General features: G+C 38.6%; 3 protein-coding genes and 2 non-coding genes across 8 annotated transcripts in view; 2 read left to right on the top strand and 3 right to left on the bottom strand.

The window, feature by feature from the left end:
• LOC124802951 (serine/threonine-protein kinase unc-51) overlaps positions 1-5,078 on the bottom strand; it is a 173,724-nt gene extending 168,646 nt beyond the window's left edge. For both annotated transcript variants that reach the window (XR_007017168.1, XM_047264046.1), the window contains exons 1-6: positions 4,687-5,078; positions 4,507-4,599; positions 4,369-4,419; positions 591-623; positions 428-464; positions 229-279 (exon numbers count right to left, since the gene is read on the bottom strand). Coding sequence is in view for 1 of the 2 variants with exons in the window: in XM_047264046.1 (XP_047120002.1) it covers positions 229-279; positions 428-464; positions 591-623; positions 4,369-4,419; positions 4,507-4,599; positions 4,687-4,776 (355 nt within the window). In the remaining variant the exon portion in view is untranslated. The remainder of the gene's footprint in view (positions 1-228; positions 280-427; positions 465-590; positions 624-4,368; positions 4,420-4,506; positions 4,600-4,686) is intronic.
• On the bottom strand, positions 2,834-2,908 carry Trnas-cga. The gene has a single exon. It is a non-coding gene; the product is annotated as a tRNA-Ser (tRNA).
• Positions 3,425-3,499, top strand: Trnar-gcg. The gene has a single exon. It is a non-coding gene; the product is annotated as a tRNA-Arg (tRNA).
• Positions 5,079-5,621: 543 nt separating the features above from the next.
• On the top strand, positions 5,622-22,750 carry LOC124802980 (DNA-directed RNA polymerase III subunit RPC9). Its single transcript, XM_047264083.1, has 5 exons — positions 5,622-5,754; positions 5,833-5,869; positions 13,999-14,079; positions 14,177-14,329; positions 22,557-22,750. The coding sequence occupies exons 1-5, from the start codon at positions 5,747-5,749 to the stop codon at positions 22,641-22,643; spliced, it is 366 nt and encodes a 121-aa protein (XP_047120039.1). The 5' UTR covers positions 5,622-5,746; the 3' UTR covers positions 22,644-22,750.
• Positions 22,636-22,849, bottom strand: part of LOC124802962 (density-regulated protein homolog) — a 47,035-nt gene continuing 46,821 nt past the window's right edge. For all 3 annotated transcript variants that reach the window (XM_047264065.1, XM_047264057.1, XM_047264073.1), the window contains one exon: positions 22,636-22,795. In XM_047264065.1, the coding sequence (XP_047120021.1) occupies positions 22,751-22,795 (45 nt within the window). In that variant the 3' untranslated portion in view covers positions 22,636-22,750. The remainder of the gene's footprint in view (positions 22,796-22,849) is intronic.

Below are 22,849 nucleotides of genomic sequence, written 5' to 3'. Positions count from 1 at the left end.
GCTACAAATTGTTAGCATATGCACTCTCACCGACTCATTGAACATACTGTACCTGAATCACACTGTTCTGACAGAGAGCACTGATAATTTTAGACTGTGCAACCCTCGGTTAGGCCAACTGTTTTTCTATTTTCACCCAGTACTATACATATCCTACAAATAATAACATGGAAACAAAACTTGCTGATACGCAGACTGTATGAAATATTGCTAATGTGACTGACTCACCCAACTGACAGAGGAAGAGGCGAATTGTATCCTCACTTAATGTCCCCTTGACTGAAAGCAAAATAATTAAACAATTTTGGGATTAAAGCAGAAAATATGCAACACTGTATTGTGTATTCTACAACATAAAAATGACACCTCAACAAAATTCACATCTGTATTTACGTTACAATAAAAGTATTGAGAATATTTTATTTACCTGCTAAATAGTCAGCCAAATCTCCTCCATTGCAATACTGTAAAATGTAAGATGAGGGTGGTTAGACATTTTCTATTATATTTAAAAAAAAAAAAAAAAAAACTGGCACAATCTGAAAAGACACATATATTTAATTCGATACATGCAACTCAAAAATACTTACTTCCATGACAAGGAAAACATTGAGTGCAGTTTCCTGAAACAAAACAGAAGAGCCATTCTTAATGAATGTGGAGAACAATGTTATGTTTTAAAATAATATGGTTTATCAAACAATAAAAATGAATCTTCATTGATAAATATAAGCTTTTCATAAATAGGATGACTAAAGTACCATACAATACTCATCAAAACATTTCATGTCTAAATAACTTGTCACCATTTTTTAGTTACAATTTAGAGCACACAAAATTATTACTTTCTGAATACTTACAACTCAATGATCAAGCTTTATTTAGTTTATTCATACACAATTAAGGCAACAAATTTTGAGATCAATTCAACCTGTGTGACATATGACTATTATGGATACATAAGCCATGATGGTAATAAGCTTCAACTTACGACAGTCTTTTTCAGCCCAACATTGATATGTATTGTGCTATTATAATCCATGCTTGCCTGACACAAAGTTTTATGACCAGTTAATAAAGTGGCACCACAGTGACAGACCAATGACATCATTAACATCGCAAAAATACAAGCCTTAAGAAACAACCAATGTTTGATTTCACTAATAATGTGAAAACATTAATGAAAGGGAATACAAGTTTTTGGGCTCCAAGTGTTCTTGTTATTAACACTTTCTAATAAATTAAATATGTGAAAGTATCTGGACACACTATGAAAATAAGGCTACTGACCAGGGACATTAACAGGTCTGAGTCTCACTAAATCAGTGCATAGTGTCAAATATTTGTTATTTTTTGTCTACTGTGTGTTCACATGGAGTAAACAAAAAATTCAAAACGTCACACTCTTTTAATGCATACCCCCTATGTTTTTCAAATAACAAGAAATGTAAATTATTCATTTTTCTGGTAGTGCCATGGAACAAAAATATTCATAACTTTGAAACTAGTGATGCGAGGAATCTAAAAACAGATGTCATTGTGAAGATATTCAGGTTTAATTTGATATGTAACACATCAAAGCTGTAACATCTGCTTTATTGAAAAACTAATGTTTCACACTTGGGTTTTCAAACAGTGATTTAAATTACAAGAGGAGAAAAAATGGTTTCTTGAGGTGTAAAATTAAGAATGATGTGTTACATAAAAGAACTAAAATAAGCAATAAATTACATGTTTGCTAATCCTATAGTATAAACATGACAAAATATCAGAGTAGTACAAGTTATACAAAATAGAAACAACTACATAAGGATGATTTTTTAATTATCATCATCTGTATCTTTTTCCTGACACAGAGGATATAGTAAAGAAAACTAAAAAGCTGCACAGAGCACTCTAACTATTGGTAATTTAAGATTCACTTGTATCATACCTTTCTTTCAGAGTTCACAATACCTCATCCAAAGTCAAGGTATAGACAATCAGTAGGCTTCCTGGAATCAACCTCTCTTAAATATGTAAGATTTCAAAAATTTTGATAATAATAAATACAATGAAGCTGCAGGGCTCTTCAGACAAAGAATAATAACATTGAATTTCTTAGACTGACCATCCTGTTCGAGAATGGCAGCAACCTCCAGCCATCGATTCAATCAGTATGAAATAAAACTTGTAACCATTATGGATGAGGAAAACCTTGATGCGTTGCAGTACTTTCAAGAAACCTTCAAGCAGCAGGGTTTTAAAACATTAACTTTTACAATGCTTTCACATTAATACACTAAAAATATTCAACGAAAAGGAATTAGAAATACGTACGTCAAACACACATTCTTTTGAGATTTTGAAAAACAACTTTTGGGATTTTGTCAACTCTATGGCTACAGTGCTTTTGGAGTTACACTCAAATCTATTCCTCAAAATATTTTGACAGTAACAAATGTTCCTGTTAGGGTAAACATTGGCATGGTCAAAAACAGTCTGTCAGAAGTTGTAATAATCGTTAACTTCATGAGTATTGTCATATATTACAAAATTGAGGTATAATAAAATATATCACGAACGATTACAACTGAAACTTACAAACAAAAATATCCCAAACATCGGCTACTTTTCATATGGCTCCACATATCAGAGAACATTCCGATGTCTTGCTTTATCCAGAAGATCAAAAGCATCTAGCTACGCCTATACTATGAAAATTATTTTTAAATGTATGGCGAAGGGTACTTCCCTCTGCAGTGCATTAAGCTATATTGTCAATGCAGAATGAGATTTTCACTCTGTAGCAGAGTGTGCACTGATATGAAACTTCCTGGCAGATTAAAACTGTGTGCCCGACCGAGACTCGAACTCGGGACCTTTGCCTTTCGCGGGCAGATGCTCTACCAACTGAGCTATCGAAGCACGACTCACGCCCGGTACTCACAGCTTTACTTCTGCCAGTACCTCGTCTCCTACCTTCCAAACTTTACAGAAGCTCTCCTGCGAACCTTGCAGAACTAGCACTCCTGAAAGAAAGGATATTGCAGAGACATGGTTTAGACACAGCCTGGGGGATGTTTCCAGAATGAGATTTTCACTCTGCAGCAGAGTGTGCACTGATATGAAACTTCCTGGCAGATTAAAACTGTGTGCCCGACCGAGACTCGAACTAGGGAAAGGCAAAGGTCCCGAGTTCGAGTCTCGGTCGGGCACACAGTTTTAATCTGCCAGGAAGTTTCATATCAGTGCACACTCCGCTGCAGAGTGAAAATCTCATTCTGGAAACATCCCCCAGGCTGTGTCTAAACCATGTCTCTGCAATATCCGTTCTTTCAGGAGTGCTAGTTCTGCAAGGTTCGCAGGAGAGCTTCTGTAAAGTTTGGAAGGTAGGAGACGAGGTACTGGCAGAAGTAAAGCTGTGAGTACCGGGCGTGAGTCGTGCTTCGGTAGCTCAGTTGGTAGAGCATTTGCCTGCGAAAGGCAAAGGTCCCGAGTTCGAGTCTCGGTCGGGCACACAGTTTTAATCTGCCAGGAAGTTTTATATTGTCAATCTTTTCAGGAATGGATCATGTGACTAACAACTGATGAACTTCCTCTTTGAGAGTAGTAAGTAGTCTAGTCTTCTCTTTGAGATTCCTAGGAGGCTGTAATATATTCACTGAATCCACATTTAATGCTTGAAACTTTATAAGTAGGTTTTAGTGGTATAGTCTACCTTCAAGTGTCATTCAGTTCAGGTTTTCAGAATTCTGTGATTCTTTCCCAGTATTAGTATGAGTGGATTGATTCCAATTGTGTGTCAATGATATTGCAGTTCTATGATTCTACATTATCAGGTTTTTTTAAGTGTAGAGTTTCTGAACATTAATGCTAGCTGCCAACCTTGGCACTTTGAAATCTTATAACAAGCAACTATATTAACTGTGCACTCTAACACCTCTACTACAACATATTCATTGGTGTTATAATATTGATATAGTCTTGTCTGGAAGGTAAACTACAGCATGCATCAGTATGTAAATTCCAAGGCAATGTCCTTGAATCCACAAGAGTTAACAAAAGGGAGGGAATCTCTATTCATTTTCAATTATCACACTGTTTCTAGTACAAACATACATTCTATACATTTTCAATAATTTTGCCAGTACATCATCAAAGCCATTTAGTATAAAATTCACGTTGAAATTTTACTCTAAAATCTAAAATCTAAAATGATGCAATGTCGTTACAAACTTGCAACAAATGAAAAAATTAAGGAACCGAGAATTTATGGTATGTACTGCATTCATTTGCTAAATGTGCGACAGAATGCAAGTAAAAACAATGTTTAACCAAACAAAAATTTTTGGCCCAAGTGGACAATATTTGGACTGTAGCTCTTACCTTACAATCAAGTAGGGCCACGACATTTTCATGGTGTAATTCCGTTAATTCCTGCGAGAAAATGTCACGTCAAAAACAGGTATATGTTTACTTGAAAAACCTCAAGAATTCTTATTAAAACATTGCATACACACGTACCTTCAAAATCTTGATTTCTTTCCCAAGAAGATTCTGAGATTTTGCAAGATTCTTTTTGGTGATACTTTTTATTGCCACTACAAAATTTGGATTCTGGGAACAATTAATTGTATTAGTACACGATTGTTAAAGTGGAAACGATGTCATCGAATTCATAAAGATCATTACGTTAGGTCTTACCTTTCTGTGTCTTCCTTTAAAGACAACAGCAAAAGCTCCATGACCAATTATTTCTTTGCTGCTGTACTCAAAATCGCCCACAGTTTCCATCTTACAGCGCACTTGTCGTTTTTATACTATCTAGGAGAAGAAATCATGTTTTGAAGAGATCGTGTTTTGAAGACCTCATGAGGGGGTGCTAGGGAGAATCGATAACACAAAAAAACTGTCGTTCTCAAATCAACCAGTTAATGAGTTCATGTTGTTTGAGATTCTATGGCTGTTACATGGTGCAAGCATGGATCGCGGAGCACTTTCACTGGAAACAACGAACAACCATTTTCACAAAAACTACGGTGTTCACCAAAAATAACAACAAACGTCAGAACTGCCATGTACTATCTTTGTGAAAATGTTCCGTCCAAAGTCATAGTGCTGGGCAGATACTTCACATGTTCTGTTTGAAAACAGTTACCTCCAGAGGCAAACTAGAAACAGGTTGCTTGCATAAATTGATCCCTCCGTGAAAATAGATTAAATAATCCTTAATTTGGGCACTGATGTATGTAGTTGTCATACACACATTTGATTACAAAGATAATGAGGTGTATTTTACAATTAGTTGCCGACTGAGGCGTTGCGCATTATTGTCAGGTTTCGTACTTGGTTCAGAGAAGATGAAGATAAATATCGTGAGAAGTAAGACAGCAGGAAAATATTTCGGAAATGGACAGTAAGTCTCTAATAGCATTTATTCTAGAAGCACCAGTGAAACGAAAGACTAAAATCTGAACAATTTTGGTTGGTCTATGTAGCGATAGCACGAAAACTTTGTGTCTCTTAAATTCTGTGGTGCAGTTTGACGGAAAAACTATGATATATCTAAATTGGTTCCTTTTACTTTAAAAAACTATGAGGTACTTTCGTAGTTACATATTTTACATCAAAAATGTCAGCTGTTCATTGACGTAGTTTTCTCTTTGTACTACATTCATTGAGTAGTTAAGAAGGGGTTGTGTACTTCGTTGTTTATGTTTGTAACAGCTGTGTTGTGGACGAGCGTTCGGAGCGTTCATGCGTAATGGAGACGTACGTATAAGTTGTTATTGAATTTCTAACTTATACTTTTTTATGCTCACGTATATTACCCAATTTTTTTTTCTTCAGAATAAATGCCAACGCTGCAATTCTCAGCAATTATGAGGTAAGTTTTGCTTATTGGTTGTGCTCAAGTAATTTAAGTGTTACTCATTATGATGAATAATGTACGTATGCTATGGTAAACTCTTCCTTCTTGAGATATAATTCATGATGCTACGAGTGACCTAACCCAGAATTTTGGACTGCCGACAAAAGGTACTGGTAAAACGTACGTATGGTTGTGTTTCAGGAGATATTTTATATCTATTATAAGGGCATTGTGTGCACCTGTACAATTTGTAGCACACCTGCACTTCATGCATATCCTAATTAGTTTTTCATTTAGTCCATGTTGTTTTCTAATTATCGTTATTTACGTTGAACCTCATGATATTAAAGATCGGCAGTTGAAGAGCGCAATTTGACAGGCGCTAACCATATCATTTACAATATTTCACAATGTGAAGCTTGCAAAGCACTGTCTCTTAAGAAGTAGTGATATTAGTTTGCACAATCCTGTTCACAAATTGTCTATGGAGATTTAGGTTAGATGGAGATAGAGAATAGTTGATATTCCTTCATCCCCAGGTTGAGAATTTAATAAACCTCATTGTTCACAAACAATTTATCCTTGGATGTTGTCACGTTAATACTACAGCGTTTCATAGGTTCTGTGTAATGCAAACTTCAGAATCTGAAAAATTAAACTATGCCCGAACAGGCCGTGAAGGCCTAACAGTATTGACTGGCCACCGTGTCATCCTTAACCCACAGGCATCACTGGATACAGATATGGAGGAGCATGTGCTCAGCAGAGCACTTTCCTAGCCGATTTGTTAGTTTACAAGACCAGAGCTACTACTTCTCAATCAAGAAGCTCCTCATTTTGCCTCACTTGCCAACAGTCCTTGGCAGACCAGATGGTCACCGATCCAGGAGCTAGCCTAGTCCAGCAGCAGTTAAGTGATCTGACAGGAACTGGTGCGGGGGTCGACAGAAGCGTCTGATCCAACGCGGCGGCTTTGATCCGTGACGTAAGGGTGTTGTCGTGTGTGACGTCATGACAGCGCGGAGTTTGGTTTGAGTGTGGCTGTCTCCAGTTCTGTTTTATCTTATTTTATTTACTTTTCTGATCTGTTTGTTCTATCTCGTGAGATTTTTTTTTTTTATTTATAAACACTTATTACTTATTTTAATTATCTGTTTCCTCGAATTTCTGTTTTACTTTATTATATTTATCTTTCTGATCTGTTCGTTCTATCCCGTGAGATTTTTTTTTTTAAAGACAAAAAACACTAATCAGCTACTGAAGCATCTTTATCTTCTATGGGTTGCAGGGGTTACGACCCCTGGGGAGGTGGGTGGGTATTCATGCATGGCTGTCTTCACTTACATGTTGTAGCTACGCAAGGCGTCTAAATTTGTTTATATTTAGTTTGCCCCCCACCCAAAACACCCCATTTCCCGCGCTTGTCCCGTTAGTGTCATTAGGCTTCTTGTGGAAAGTGTGTGTGTGTGTTTGTTTTTGTTTCCGCCATATTTGTGACGTCATGGGTCAAAGCAGACGGGTGGGATCGGACGCTTCCGTATTTCCCTGGTGCGGCAAGTAATTGGATAGGTAAAGAAACTACTCACCAAGTGGTGGCAGAAGAATGCACATACACATTAAAAGGTATTTCAGTTTGCTGTAGATTTATTATCTGTCCAATTAAATTTTCAAATATGAATTGTTTTTGTTGACAAACTTCAAAATCTTGAAAGCTGCAGGATACCATTGTTTTTATATGTTCGTCTCCATTTCATGCAAATGACAACTCCTTTCCCCATAATTGGTCAGCAGTTATATGATGCCTTGATGTATCCAAATACATATAGTAATCCCTTTGTCAGTATTCAGAAAAACATTTAATTTGAATACAACTGAAGGTCATTGATTTTTTTAATGATAATTTTTTCTAAGTAACTAATTTATGATGACCTTATTTTCCCAAAAAGTTAGAGCTCATAAGTAAATGAATTAGTTACCTTTGTTGAGTATATGTTTGGTATTTGTTGCAGCATTGATTTCACGTAAAACCCATCCAGGTAATGTTTATTTTTGAGCTAGCTGGCCGACTTGCTTGCTTGCTTCCTTCCTTCCTTCCTGTTAAACTTTTGACATATTTGTCGATTCCTGTGTAATTAGGGTCTAAGTGCAGTATTTGCTACTTCAGAGATAACATCCATGTTTGTAAAATTGATGATCTACTTTCTGCTTTCGAATGTATGTTTCTATATTCCTGTCTGCATCACTTTGAACATGTTTTAGAATTCCTTGGGCTAAGTTTAAATCAGGCCCAACGCCATTCAGGGCAGTGTTTCTGTACCACTCTTAGGTTGGCAATGTGTCAGTTTCACATAGCCAATGGGAGGTTACTTTCACAAAATCAGTTGAGGGATGAGAAACGAAGCAGTGAATTCAGTGACAAAATAGAAACCATTCGCTTCTTTACTCTTGCCACATATACAGGGCTATTACAAATGATTGGAGCGATTTCATAAATTCACTGTAGCTCCATTCATTGACATATGGTCACGACACACTACAGATACGTAGAAAAACTCATAAAGTTTTGTTCGGCTGAAGCCGCACTTCAGGTTTCTGCTGCCAGAGCGCTCGAGAGCGCAGTGAGACAAAATGGCGACAGGAGCCGAGAAAGTGTATGTCGTGCTTGAAATGCACTCACATCAGTCAGTCATAACAGTCCAACGACACTTCAGGACGAAGTTCAACAAAGATCCACCAACTGCTAACTCCATTCGGTGATGGTATGCACAGTTTAAATCTTCTGGATGCCTCTGTAAGGGGAAATCAACGGGTCGGCCTGCAGTGAGCGAAGAAACGGTTGAACGCGTGCGGGCAAGTTTCACGCGTAGCCCACGGAAGTCGACGAATAAAGCAAGCAGGGAGCTAAACGTACCACAGGATGGTGCTCCACCGCACTTCCATCATGATGTTCGGCATTTCTTGAACAGGAGATTGGAAAACCGATGGGTCGGTCGTGGTGGAGATCATGATCAGCAATTCATGTCATGGCCTCCACGCTCTCCCGACTTAACCCCATCCAATTTCTTTCTGTGGGGTTATGTGAAAGATTCAGTGTTTAAACCTCCTCTACCAAGAAACGTGCCAGAACTGCGAGCTCGCATCAACGATTCTTTCGAACTCATTGATGGGGACATGCTGCGCCGAGTGTGGGAGGAACTTGATTATCGGCTTGATGTCTGCCGAATCACTAAAGGGGCACATATCAAACATTTGTGAATGCCTAAAAAAATTTATTGGGTTTTTGTATGTGTGTGCAAAGCATTGTGAAAATATCTCAAATAATAAAGTTATTGTAGAGCTGTGAAATCGCTTCAATCATTTGTAATAACCCTGTATTTGAATCTTTTTCCGAATAAGTCACAAATTACGAGGTTGTCGTTAAATCAGGGCCCAATGAAACAGCTTTAATTGCTAAAAATAAAATAAAGAGTTAAAGTCATAATTTTGGCTGTGGGAATCATTTCACTGCTTTTTCTGAATGTCTTAATATTTCTCTTGATTTGAAACATTGCTGTCCACTGCTCTCTCATTGGTTGCAAAGAGCCAGCAAATGACGAACCCTCCCCCCCCCCCCCCCCCCCTTTCATTACCATCACATCTCATGGCCATGGCAAGTGCTGACAACATGTTGCATTAAACACATTTAAGTACACCACTGGTTCTGATCTAGACTTTTACCATTGCAATAATTTAAATTTCTGCTTCAGGTTAGCTTCTTTTCATCATTTTTTGAGATTTTTAAGATATGTAGCGTTGCACAGAAAGTTAGCCCAAGTTAAAGGGTACTTACTATAGCTCTGTCGCTCAGATGATGAGTTGATAGACTATGCAAATATTGGTCCATCTACACAGGCTTCCTGTATATTGTGTTGTTCAGCACTCTCCATCCTTCTTAATTATGATGCATGGAACACTAATTGAAACGTGTCTGTCACTGATTTAGTGTTATGGTGTTTCATTTTATCCTTAAGTTTAGTAGACAATCAAGGCACATTGTTTTGGAACTTTGACCCACATATACTATCATCTTCCTTTGTCATATGACACTTTGTGACTGCACAAGTAACTGTTAGCTATGGAATACAATAAAATAGAGGTATCCAGAACAACTAGCTCATAATTGTAAATATTCATTCAAAATGTTCAGAAAGTTCCATACTGTTTACATGGGCACATGACATTGGAAACACCATACAAAGACTGCACTGTGTCTCCTGACAATTTGTATTCAATAGACGCACTGTCAGATATTATGAAACTGAGGTGTGTGGAACTATGCTCTTTGTATGCCCCCCCAGGGCTATGGTGACTAGAACTACTTGGATTTCACCAAGTGCTTAAAATAGTGCTTAAGGAAAAGTCTAGTTTGAGTTTGAATACAGGCTGTGGAATTCACCAAGAATTTCGACCTCAGCTATGTAACTAATTGTTGCGTTATATTATTGCATTAGTTTTGTCTTGTGAAAGAGTGCAACCTTGGATGTGTAGTCTACTTGGATAATATTCAGTAAAGCAACTGTCTGGGTACCCTCTGAGAACCTTAAGAGCAATCATACCCAGAACAGTTTTTTTTTTCACACAAATTTAGATAAGCTATTGAATCTACCTGGAGTTAAAGATTTTAACATATCTTCCCAAAAGCCAGTTAACCATTGAAGGCATTAACGATCTGCTAGTCTAAATTTGATGGTAAAATTTTGTACAGAATATAAAAAAAGAAGGGATGAGGGGGAAAGGGGGAGGGGATTGGATTATCAACTGATACCATTATGTCTAATGTTAATGATAATACCATGATAAAGATACATTTGAATAATCACAAGTCATTTCACCTCTGCACAAAAACCTCAGACTTGCAAACAACATTGAAAGAAAAGCATGAACCAAATCATACACTGAAGAGAGCCAGTGAAACTGGTACATCTGCCTAATATTGTGTAAGGCCCCTGTGAGCATGCAGAACTGCCACAGCACAACGTGACATGGCCTCAACTAATACCTGTAGTAGTGCTGGAGAGGATCGACACCATGAATCGCCGGCCGGAGTGGTCGTGCAGTTCTAGGCGCTACAGTCTGGAGCAGAGTGACCGCTACGGTCGCAGGTTCGAATCCTGCCTCGGGCATGGATGTGTGTGATGTCCTTAGGTTAGTTAGGTTTAGTTAGTTCTAAGTTCTGGGTGACTGATGACCTCAGAAGTTAAGTCGCATAGTGCTCAGAGCCATTTGAACACCGTGAATCCTGCAGGGCTGTCGATAAATCCATAAGAGTACAAGGGGTGGAGATCTCTTCTGAACAGCACGGTGCAAGGTATCCTAGATGTGTTCAATAATGTTCATGTCTGGGGAGTTTGGTGGCGAGCAGAAGTGTTTAAACTCAAAAGAGTTTTCCTGGAGCCACTCTGTACCAATTCTGGATGTGTGGTATGCCATTGTCCTGCTGGAATTGCTCAAGTCTGTTGGAATGCACAATGGACATGAATGGATGCAGGTGATGAGAGAGGATGATTACGTATGTGCCACTTGTAAGAGTCATATCTAGACAGTTCAGGGGTCCCATATCACTCCAACTGCACACACCACACACCATTACAGAGCCTCCACCATCTTGAACAGCCGCTGCTGGCAAGCAGGGTCCTTGGATTCATGAGGCTGTCTGCATACCTGTACACATTCATCCATTCAGTACAATCTGAAATGAGACTCGTCAGGCCAGGCAAAATGTTTCCAGTCAGCAACAGTCCAATGTCAGTGTTCACAGGCCCCCGGGAGCTTTGTGTCATGCAGTCATCAATGGTACACAGGTGGGTTTTCAGCTCCAAAAACCCATATCGATGTTGTGTCGTTGAATGGTTTGCACGCTGACACTTGATGGCCCAGTGTTGAAATCTGCAGCAATTTGTGGAAGGGTTGCACTTCTGTTACACTGAACAATTCTCTTCAGTTGGCATTCTACATCTACATCCATACTCCGCAAACCACCTGACAGTGTGTGGCCCCATTCTTGCAGGGCCTTTTCCCAGCTGCAGCCGTGTCTGAGATTTTATGTTTTACTGGATTCCTGATATTCACAGTACACTTGTGAAATATTTGTATGGGAAAATCCCCACTCCATCACTACCTCGGAGATGCTGTGTCCCATCACTCATTCGCCGACTATAACTCCACATCCAAACTCAATTAAATCTTGATAACCTGCCATTGTAGCAGCAGCAACCTATCTAACAACTGTCCCAGACACTTGTTGCCTTATATAGATGATGCCAATTGCAGTGCTATATTCCCCCTGTTTACATCTATCTGTATTTGAAAACGCACACCTATACCAATTTCTTTGGTGCATCAGTGATTGGCTCCATGATTCAATGAAACATGAAAGTATTCAAAGTTCATGATGGATAATTCCAGCTGTTGCTTGCAAAACTCCTTTGCACGTGCATTTCCTGGAGTCGCATGTCAAATATCCTGACATTGATAAACTACAGTTCTATCAGAGGCGGACAATAAATAATGAATGAAACATCTTGCTTCTACAGCAGCTTGGTTTTATTTAGTATTTAAATACACCTTATTATGCCTTGAGGATACATTTTCTCCAGGCATGTATGCTTTAATTGTACAGGGGGTGGGGCAAATAAGTGTGATTTGAATGAGTGGAAATACCACATGTAGGCCCACCACATGATCCACACTGGTTCCTTTGAGCACGTGTACGCAATCTTCATACCTGACAGAGTAGTTAGCAGAGGTCAGTCTGGCCGTGACCCTAGCTCGTCACCCAGGTTACCTGACCTGTCAGTGTGCGATTACTTTGTGTTGGGAGCCCTAAAGTCTAAGGTGTATTGCAACAACCCTCATAGTCTTAAAGAACTGCAGCAGAGCATGTTATCTTCAATGGAGAGTCATCATCAGATAAAGAAGTAACTTCAGGTGTGTCACAGGGAAGCATGTTGGGTCCCTTGCTGTTCGTGTTCCACATTAATGACAGACAACATTATTAGTAAAATCAGGCTTTTTGCAGATGATGCAGTCATCTATAATGAAGTACTATTGAGAGGAGCTGCATAAACATTCAGTCAAATCTTGATAAGATTTCAACATGGCGCAGAGATTGGCAACTTGCTCTGAATGTTAAGAAATGTAAAATTTTGCAATTCACAAAACAAAAAAAATGTGGTCTTCTATAATATCAATGAGTCACTGCTGGAATCGACCAATTCATACAAATACCCAGATGCAACGCTTTGTAGGGATATGAAATGGAATGATCACATAGGTTCAGTCACGGGTAAAGCAGGTGGTAGACTTCAGTTTATTGGTAGAATACTGGGGAAGTGCATCAGTCTACAAAAAGAGATTGCTTACAGATTATTCCTGTGACCCATCCTAGAAAAATTCTAAAGTGTGTGGGACCCGTACCAGATAAGACTAACAGGGGATATTAAACGTATACAGAGAAGGGCAGCACAAATGGTCACAGGTTTGTTTAATCCATGGGAGATTGTGACAGAGAAACTGAAATGACAGACTCTTTAAGACAGATGTAAACTATCCCAAGAAAGTTTATTAACAAAGTTTCAATAACTGGCTTTAAATGATTACTCTAGGGCTATAGTACAATCCCTTACATATTGCTCAAACAGGGATTGTGAGGATAAGATTAGAATAATTAGTGCACATGCCTCATGTTGGTTTGTGGAATATAGATGTAGATAGAAAACACCACCAGTTAAGAAAGAGAAGACTATACTTCAGAGTATTCATCTTCAAAGGATGTTGCTAATATTAAGAAGGCATGACAAGTGGGTAAAAATATTTTTTATTGCTGTAAAGAGATGTTACGTGTTATTTGGAGAAAAAAACATAGGGAAAAAGAAATTTAAAAACTGCTTAACACATTGACTGCCCTGTGGCTGGCAGTGGGCACAGCAGATGGCTCTGCAGTACTGCCACAACCGGCCTTGTGCCAGTCAACAACGTGTCAAACATCAAGGGGTGGGGGGGTGACAGACCTACCTAAGAATTTATTATTTGGTATTCTCTGTAATCGTAACATTTTGATTTTGTTTTAGATTGCATTAATATTTCATTTGTCTCTTATTTTAAAGGTGTGGATCTTGTTACAAGAAATTCGAGGAAAAAAACAGCATAGTAATGCATTTGGTCAACTAGCCACTATCACTTACGAGGTAACAATTTTGTTTTGTACCTTCCAGTATAAATGGTTTGAAGATTTGCTCTGATCAAAAGGTATGGTCATGCTTAATTGTGATTTTCATATTTCAGACTACACGCTACTTGCAAGATACTCCTTGCAGTCAGCAGACACCAGAAATTATTGAAAATTTTCTGCGTGCACTTGAGCCTTTCAAATTAACAAAATCAGAGAAAGTTATGCTGCTTAACAATCCACCAACAACACCTTTGGAAATACAACTGGTAAAATGAAGCTGTTTTTAATTTTTATACAACTTAACCTATAGTGGCTTTCTTATCAGAATTTTAAAGCTCAACTTGTCACAATAAGCTAGATAGATTTTTCAAATCAGAATTGACAATCACAGTGTATTCCACTCCTGCCAATGTTGAGAAGTATGCATTGTACTGTCACATTTCTGCACAACTCACTCTGTGTTCGTTGACAGGATTTAATGATTAAGCAAAGTTTTAAAAAGTGGATGCAAGTTGGCAACATAAAACCATATGATTAATATGAATTCCACTTTCATAAATAGGTGATATGAATAAACGTTGCTGTATTTTTTTCTTTAAGTCTTCTGAATCGTTTGATGCGGCCCACCATGAATCCTCTCCTGTGCCAACCTTTTCATCTCATAGTAGCACTTGCAACCTGCATCCTCAATTTTTTGCTGGATGTACCGAAATCTCTGTCTTCCTCTACAGTTTTTACCCTTTACAGCTCCCTCTGGTCCCATGGAAATTATTCCGTGATGTCTTATCAAATGCCCTGTCATCCTGCCCCTTCTTCTCTTCAGTATTTTCCAAATATTCCTTTTTTCTTGCTGGTTCTATGGTGAACCTCCTCATTACTTCCTTATCAGCCCACCTAATTTTCAACATTCTTCTTTAGTGCCCTATTTCAAATGCTTCAATTCTTCTCTGTCCCTGCTTTCCCACAGTCCATGTCTCACTACCAGATAATGCTATGCTTGAAACGTACATTTTCAGAAATTTCTTCCTCACATTAAGACATATGTTTGATACTAGTAGACTATCTCTTGGCCACTAATGCCCTGTTTGCCAGTACCTAGTCTCCTTTTTATGTTGTCCTTGCTCTGTCCATCATGGGTTATCTTATTGCCTAGGTAAGCAATTCCTCAACTTCATCTACTTCCTGTCCGCCTCAGGTAGCTGAGTGATCAGCGCAACAAAATGCCGCACCTAATGGCCCGGGTTCAATTCCCGGCTGGGTTGGAGATTTTCTACGCTCAGGGACTGGGTGTTGTGTTGTCCTTATCACTATTTCATCCCTATCAAAACTCAAGTCGCCGAAGTGGTGTCAACTCAAAAGACTTGCACCAGGTGAACGGTCTACCTGACAGGAGGCCCTAGCCACATGGCATTTCCATTTCCATCTACTTCCTTTATCATCAATCGTGATGTTGATTTTCTCATTGTTCTCATTTCTGCCACTCCTCATTACTTTCATATTTCTTCGATTTACTCTCAACACATGTTCTATACTCATTAGATTGTTCATTCCACTCAACCGATCCTGTAATTCTTCTCCACTTTTATTGAGGATGTCATCAGTGTATCTTAACATTGACATCCTTTCATCTTGAGTTTTAATCCCATTCTTGAACCTTTCTTTTATTTCCATCATTGCTTCTTTTCACACATATGTTGAACAGTAGGGGCAGACAACTACATCCCTTTCTTACACCCTTTTAAATCTGTGCACGTCATTCTTTGTCTTCCACTCGTCTTGTTCATATTGTTTATTATCTGTCTTTCCCTATAGCTTCCCCCTATTTTTCTCTTGCTTTCAAACATCTTGCACCATTTAACACTTTTCCCAGGTCAACAAATCGTGTGAATGTGTGTCGATTTTTCTATAGTCTTGCTTCCATTATCAACCCCAACAGCAGAACTGCTTCTCTGGTGCCTTTACCTTTCCTAAAGCCAAAGTGGTCATCACCTAAAGGATCCTAAATTTTCTTTTCCATTTTTCTGTATATTATTCTTGTCGGCAATGTGGATGCATGAGCTGTTAAGCTTATTGTGTCATAATTCGCGCACTTGGGTCTTCCAATCTTGAGAATTGTGTGGATGATGCTTCTCCAACAATGTGGTGGTATATCACCAGTCTCATACATTCTACACACCAGTGTGAATAATCATTTTGTTGCTACTTCCGCAATAATTTTAGAAATTCTAATAGAATGTGATCTATCCTTTCTGCCTTATTTGCTTTTAAGTCTTCCAAAGCTCTTCTTAATTCTAATTCTGGATCCCCTATCTTCTTGTCACATCATCAAGTTAGTCCTTGCTCTCATATAAGCCCTAAGTGTACTCTTTCCACCTATCTCCTCTGTCTTCTGCATTTAACAGTGGAATTCACAGTTCATTGACAGGGCTATTTTCATCAGAATTGACAGCAAACCAACACTGACAACAATAATTCAGGTATACATGCTGGTATTGCAAGCAGAAGATAAAAAGATAGGGAACATATACAAGGAGATTGAACAGGTAATTTAGTACGTAAAGTGAGATGAAAATCTAAGTCATGGGGGACTGAAATGCAGTAGTAGGGGAAGGAGTAGAAGAAAGGGTTACAGGAGAATATTGGCTTGGTAGTACAAACAAGAGAGGAGAAAGACTAATTGGGTTCTGCAATAAATTTAAGAGGGTTATAGGAAGCCTAAGGAATGAAGAGATGTGCTTTAAGTTCTGAGAGTCTATAGATCCTACTATAATGAATAAATCAATAGGCAGTTCAGTGAAGAGGAATGGACATATTCAAAAAGGACAATCGCACAAGTGGGGAAAGAAAAACGTAGGTACAAGGAAGATAACTACAAAGAAACCACAGGTAAAAGAAGAAATACTTCAATTGAGCATTGAAAATACTAAGTACAAAATGTTTAAGAAAAAACAGGAATACAGCAGTATAAATCACTTAAGAATGAAATAAACAGGAAATGTGGTTAAGTCAATGCAAAATGGCTGCAGGAAAAATGTGAAGGAATCAAAAAAGAAAAGATTGTTGGAAGGACTGAGTCAGAATGTAGAAGAGTTAAAACAACCTTTGGTGAAATTAAAAGCAAGGGCGATAACACTAAGAGTGTGTATCTGCTTCTGGGTATGGCTTACAATCCAGTACCTGCTTTCAGAATCTCTGCCTGACCATAATGTAATCTAGCTGAAATCTTCCAACATCATCTGGTCTTTTCAGGTATACCACCTCCTCCTCATGTGATTCTTGAAAAGAGCATTCCCTTTAACCTTCTTAAATTTATTGCAGAACCCAATTAGTCTTTCTCCTCTCTTATTTGTACTACCAAGCAAATATTCTCCTGTAACCCTTTCTTCTACTCCTTCCCTTTCAACCACATTTCAATCCCCCATAACTTAGATTTTTGTCTCATATACATTCCCCATCTTTTTACCTTCTGCTTGCAATGTCAGCATGTATACCTGAACTATTGTTGTCAGTATCGGTTTGCTGTCAGTTCCGATGAAAACAATCCTATCACTGAACTGTTCTGCTGCTGTTTGTATTATTCTGTACTCATCTGACCAGAAATACATGTGGATTGAAACTTAGCATTTCCCTTTTCGGATGTTCTAGCTTCCTTACCATGCTCATACTTCTGACATTGCATGCCACAACTCTAGTCTGTAATTCTTTTCGAATGGAGAGATGATCATGACATTTCTTCAGTCACAGGCCACATGTCCTGTGGATATTCAGGACACACATTGTTTGTCTTCAATGCAGTGGCTTCCATTTCCTCATGCCATTGATCATTGCTGATTCTTCCACCTTTTAGGTACAGATTCCCACCCCAAGTACAAGAGATGGCCCTGAACCTCTGTACACTCCTCTGCCCTTTTGACAAGGCCATTGGCAGTATAAGGGTGACTTCTTATGTGAGGAGTCTTCGATCGCCATTACTGATGATTTTTATTCAAAATTTGAGCAGTGATAGGGTTCAAACCAGGGATTGAGTATGTACTATTCTTGGATCACAGGTCTTACTGTTACAAACAAATTTTAAGTGTACTTAGTTTAACAGATGTTCTGCTGTAGGTTGGTTAAACAGTCAAGTGTTTAGTAATAAGAATTTTAGATAGTGACTTCATCAGGGTGAGAACAGTGGTCAGTGGAGATCTTCAGTGGAATTTTAGATTATGTTAGAAAACCACAGAACACGAGGAGAAAATATGTAGGCTTTAGCCAGAGTTATGATGTGAAAATTTTAAACTATGCCACTTAAAAGGGAAAACCAAGAGTGTGCTGGGAAATGGTGACAGGTACATTGAAACTTCATTTCCAAATAGATTTGGTTGTCATCTAAACTAGAATAGGATGGGACTCGTACAGAGTAGAGGTTGGAAGTTTTGTGAGGATGCTGAACATGTAAACATGGATTGCAGGAGGGCCCCTGGGTGAACATTGGTGTGATGTTAGTGAACAGGTATCTGAGCAAACCCACTCTGAAAACAGCATGATCCCACATTATTAAGCTCTCTTTTAGGGCCAGTCAGTATACAGGTCGAGGTGGAAAACACCAATTTCAGTTTTGCAGGGAGTACCCTTTTGACACTTGGTTCAAGAATCATGAAAGAAGGTTGTATACATGTAAGAGGCCTGGAGATACTGGAAGGTTTCAGATAGATTATATAATGCTAAGACAGATTTAGGAACCAGGTTTTAAATTCTAAGACATTTCCAGGGGCAGATGTGGACTCTGACCACAATCTATTGGTTATGAACTGTAGATTAAAACTGAAGAAATTGCAAAAAGGTGGGAATTTCAGGAGATGGGACTTGGATAAACTGACAGAACCTGAGGTTGTAGAGTCTTTCAGGGAGAGCATTAGGGAATGATTGACAAGAATGGGGGAAAGAAATACAGTAGAAGAAGAATGGATCGCTTTGAGTGATGAAATAGTGAAGGCAGCAGAGGATCAAGTAGGTAAAAAGACGAGGGCTAGTAGAAATCCTTGGGTAACAGAAGAGATACTGAATTTAATTGATGAAAGGAGAAAATATAAAAATGCAGTAAATGAAGCAGGCAAAAAGGAATACAAACGTCTCAAAATTGAGATCGACAGGAAGTGCAAAATGGCTAAGCAGGGATGGCTAGAGGACAAATGTAAGGATGCAGAGGCTTATCTCACTAGGGGTAAGATAGATACTGCCTACAAGCAAATTAAAGAGACCTTTGGAGAAAAGAGAACCACTTGCATGAATATCAAAAGCTCAGATGGAAACCCAGTTCTAAGCAAAGAAGGGAAAGCAGAAAGATGGAAGGAGTATATAGAGGGTCTATACAAGGGCGATGTACTTGAAGACAATATTATAGAAATGGAAGAGAATGCAGATGATAAAATAGGAGATATGATACTGCATGAAGAGTTTGACAGAGCACTGAAAGACCTAAGTCGAAACAAGGCCCCAGGAGTATACAACATTCCATTAGAACTACGGACAGCCTTGGGAGAGACAGGCCTAACAAAGCTCTACCATCTAGTGAGCAAGATGTATGAGACAGGCGGAATACCCTCAGACTTCAAGAAGAATATAATAATTCCAATCCCAGAGAAAGCAGGTGTTGACAGATGTGAAAATTACCAAACTATCAGTTTAATAAGTCACAGCTGCAAAATACTAATGCGAATTCTTTACAGACGAATGGAAAAAGTGGTAGAAGCCGACCTTGGGGAAGATCAGTTTGGATTCCATAGAAATGTTGGAACACGTGAGGCAGTACTGGCTCTAAGACTTATCTTAGAAAATAGATTAAGGAAAGGCAAACCTATGTTTGTAGCATTTGTAGACTTAGAGAAAGCTTTTGACAATGTTGACTAGAATACTCTATTCCAAATTCTGAAGGTGGCAGGGATAAAACACAGGGAGCGAAAGGCTATTTACAATTTGTACAGAAAGCAGATGGCAGTTATAAGAATCGAGGGGTATGAAAGGGAAGCAGTGGTTGGGAAGGGAGTGAGGCAGGATAGTAACCTCTCCCCATTGCTCTTCAATCTGTATATTGAGCAAGCAGTAAAGGAAACGAAAGAAAAGTTCGGAGTAGGGATTAAAATCCATGAAGAAGAAACAAAAACTTTGAGGTTTGCCGATGACACTGTAATTCTGTCGAGAGACAGCAAAGGACCTGGAAGAGCAATTGAACGGAATGGACAGTGTCTTGAGAGGATGATATACGATGAACATCAACAAAAGCAAAATGGGGGTAATGGTCGGGTGACGCTAAGGGAATTAGATCAGGAAATGAGACAAAGTAGTAGATGATTTTTTCTATTTGGGGAGCAAAATAACTGATGATGGTCAAAGTAGAGAGGATATAAAAAGTAGACTCTCAATGGCAAGGAAAGCATTTCTGAAGAAGAGAAATTTGTTAACATCAAGTATATATTTAAGTCTCATGAAGTCATTTTTGAAACAAATACTTTCAGAAATGACTTCCTGACACTTAAATATATACTCGATGGAAGTGAAACATGGACGATAAATAGTTTGGACAAGAAGAAAATAGAAGCTTTCTAAATGTGGTGCTACAGAAGAATGCTGAAGATTAGATGGGTAGATTATGTAACTAATGAGGAGGTGCTAAATAGAATTGGGGAGGAGTTTGTGGCACAACTTGACTAGAAGAAGGGATCGGTTGGTAGGACATGTTCTGAAACATCAAGGGATCACCAATTTAGTATTGGAGGGCAGCGTGGAGGTTAAAAATCGTTGAGGGAGACCAAGAGACGAATACACTAAGCAGATTCAGAGGGATGTAGGTTGCAGTAGGTACTGGGAGATGAAGCCGCTTGCACAGGATAGAGTAGCATGGAGAGCTGCATCAAACCAGTCTCTGGACTGAAAACAACAACCACCACCCTTTTGACATTGGCCCATTCTTAGATTTCACACTTTGTGGATATCTCTCACCCAGCAGAAAGTTACAAGTGAAAAGAAAAAAGTGCAGGTGACTCTGGTGCGTAAGGAGGGTAAAAGTACAGACTTGCACAATTATGACCAACATCCATAACTTCTGTTTACTGCAGATTTCTTGGGAATATTAAAGTTCTTGACATTATAATGAAAAGGAGAGAGTTCACACCTAAAAGGCCTCCTGAATTATCCAACACACACACACACATTCAGCTTGTATACACACATGACCATTGTCTCCGCCTGCTTGGGCCAGACTGTGAGCAACAGCATATGATGGTAGAAGCAATCTGGGTGGTGGAGTAAGGAGGAACATGGAGTGGGGAGAGGGAGGGCTAGCAGGGTAGGGGTGGGGGGGGATGGTAAATTGGTGCTGATGAGAACATACAGGGACAAGGTAGTAGAAGGGTAGGGCAACTAGGTACAGCAGGAGATTGGATGGGGAGGGAGGCAGAAAAGGAGAGAAGTAAAATGACTGTGGACGAGTTAGTGGAATAGAAGCTGTGCAGTACCAGAGAGGGAAGAAGGGAGGGTATATGCAGGCAAAGGAAAGTGACTAATGAAATTCCTTGAGAGAGAAAACATTTCTATGCATAAATTGACACAGATTTAGAAAGCATCGCTTGTGTGAAACTCAACTTGCCTCTCACATTATGTCCTGTGAGCCATAGAATGAAAACCAAATGGCAGATTCCATATCCCCAGGTTTTCATAAAGCGTTTGATATAGTGACACTCTGCAGACTTTAACAAAGGCCCAAACATATGGAGTAGGCTTGAAGACTTCTTTAAACTTTTTTCTTTAATTAACAGAACTCAATACATTGTTGTGGATGGCAAGTATGCGCAGGAAACAAAGATGCCTTCTGGGATGCCCCTGTTTTTTGCATAAACAAACAATCTGATGAATGTGGTGGGCAGTAATCTGCGACCATTTGCTGAAGATGCTGTCATCATTGAGTGATAGTAGGATGATACAAGATGACTCAGATATGATTTCTATTTGGTACTGCAATCGTGAGATTGTTCTAAATATGGAAAAATGTAATTTAATGCAAAATAATAGGCAGAACAATCATATAATGTACAAATGCAGTATTAGTGGTGCTCTTCTACATATAGTCACATCCATTAAATATGTAGGCATAGTGTTGCGAAGTGACATAAAATGGAATGAGCTTGTAAGGTCAGTTGTCAAGAAGCCAAAGCTTTCAACTTGAAGAATAATGCTAGGAGAGAGTAGTTATTCAGCTTCACAGTTATGTGTTTAATCTTGGGGGGGAGAAACTGTGTAGGGAACTGATAACATTCATAAGTTTGTACATTAATTCTTTGTACTTCAGAAAGATATTAAATACATGTGTGTAATATACAGGCCATTGTGATTGTTCTATGGTTAACGAAGGTTCCATCACAACATTTTTCAGTATGTGTGATAAAAATTACAACTGTTTATAATAGTTTGCAAAGCCAACATGTTTTCAATTTCATTTTTTTTTTCTTCCCCCAGATGGTTGAAGAGAGTGAAGACAGACTCACAGATGAGCAAGTTGACCAATTGCTACAAGTTGTGCAGGACTGTCAATTGGTTACTTAGATACATGGTTGCCTTTATTATTATTTGTTAACATATACAAGTGACCAATTCCACAAATATAAATATTATAATTATTTATTACAATAAATAGAAAAATAATAACTGCACTACCTCTTCTGATCTCCTAAATCTTCAATGCTGTCTTCATCAATCTGGAAGGAGAAAGAAATTGTTTATGTAATAGTTATTTTCACAATACATGTACA

The sequence above is a fragment of the Schistocerca piceifrons genome, chromosome 1 (genome assembly GCF_021461385.2).
Source record: "Schistocerca piceifrons isolate TAMUIC-IGC-003096 chromosome 1, iqSchPice1.1, whole genome shotgun sequence".
In the NCBI taxonomy this organism is placed as follows: domain Eukaryota; kingdom Metazoa; phylum Arthropoda; class Insecta; order Orthoptera; family Acrididae; genus Schistocerca; species Schistocerca piceifrons.
The sequence above is the reverse complement of the archived record's forward strand: the minus strand, read 5'-3'. Positions and strand labels throughout refer to the sequence as shown.

What these genes read in the sequence shown, in the direction of transcription:
- LOC124802980 (XM_047264083.1), top strand. An exon ending in TAGCCACTATCACTTACGAG is followed by an intron (nt 14,080 to 14,176) that starts GTAACAATTTTG and finishes TTCATATTTCAG; the next exon opens with ACTACACGCTACTTGCAAGA. An exon ending in CACCTTTGGAAATACAACTG is followed by an intron (nt 14,330 to 22,556) that starts GTAAAATGAAGC and finishes TTCTTCCCCCAG; the next exon opens with ATGGTTGAAGAGAGTGAAGA.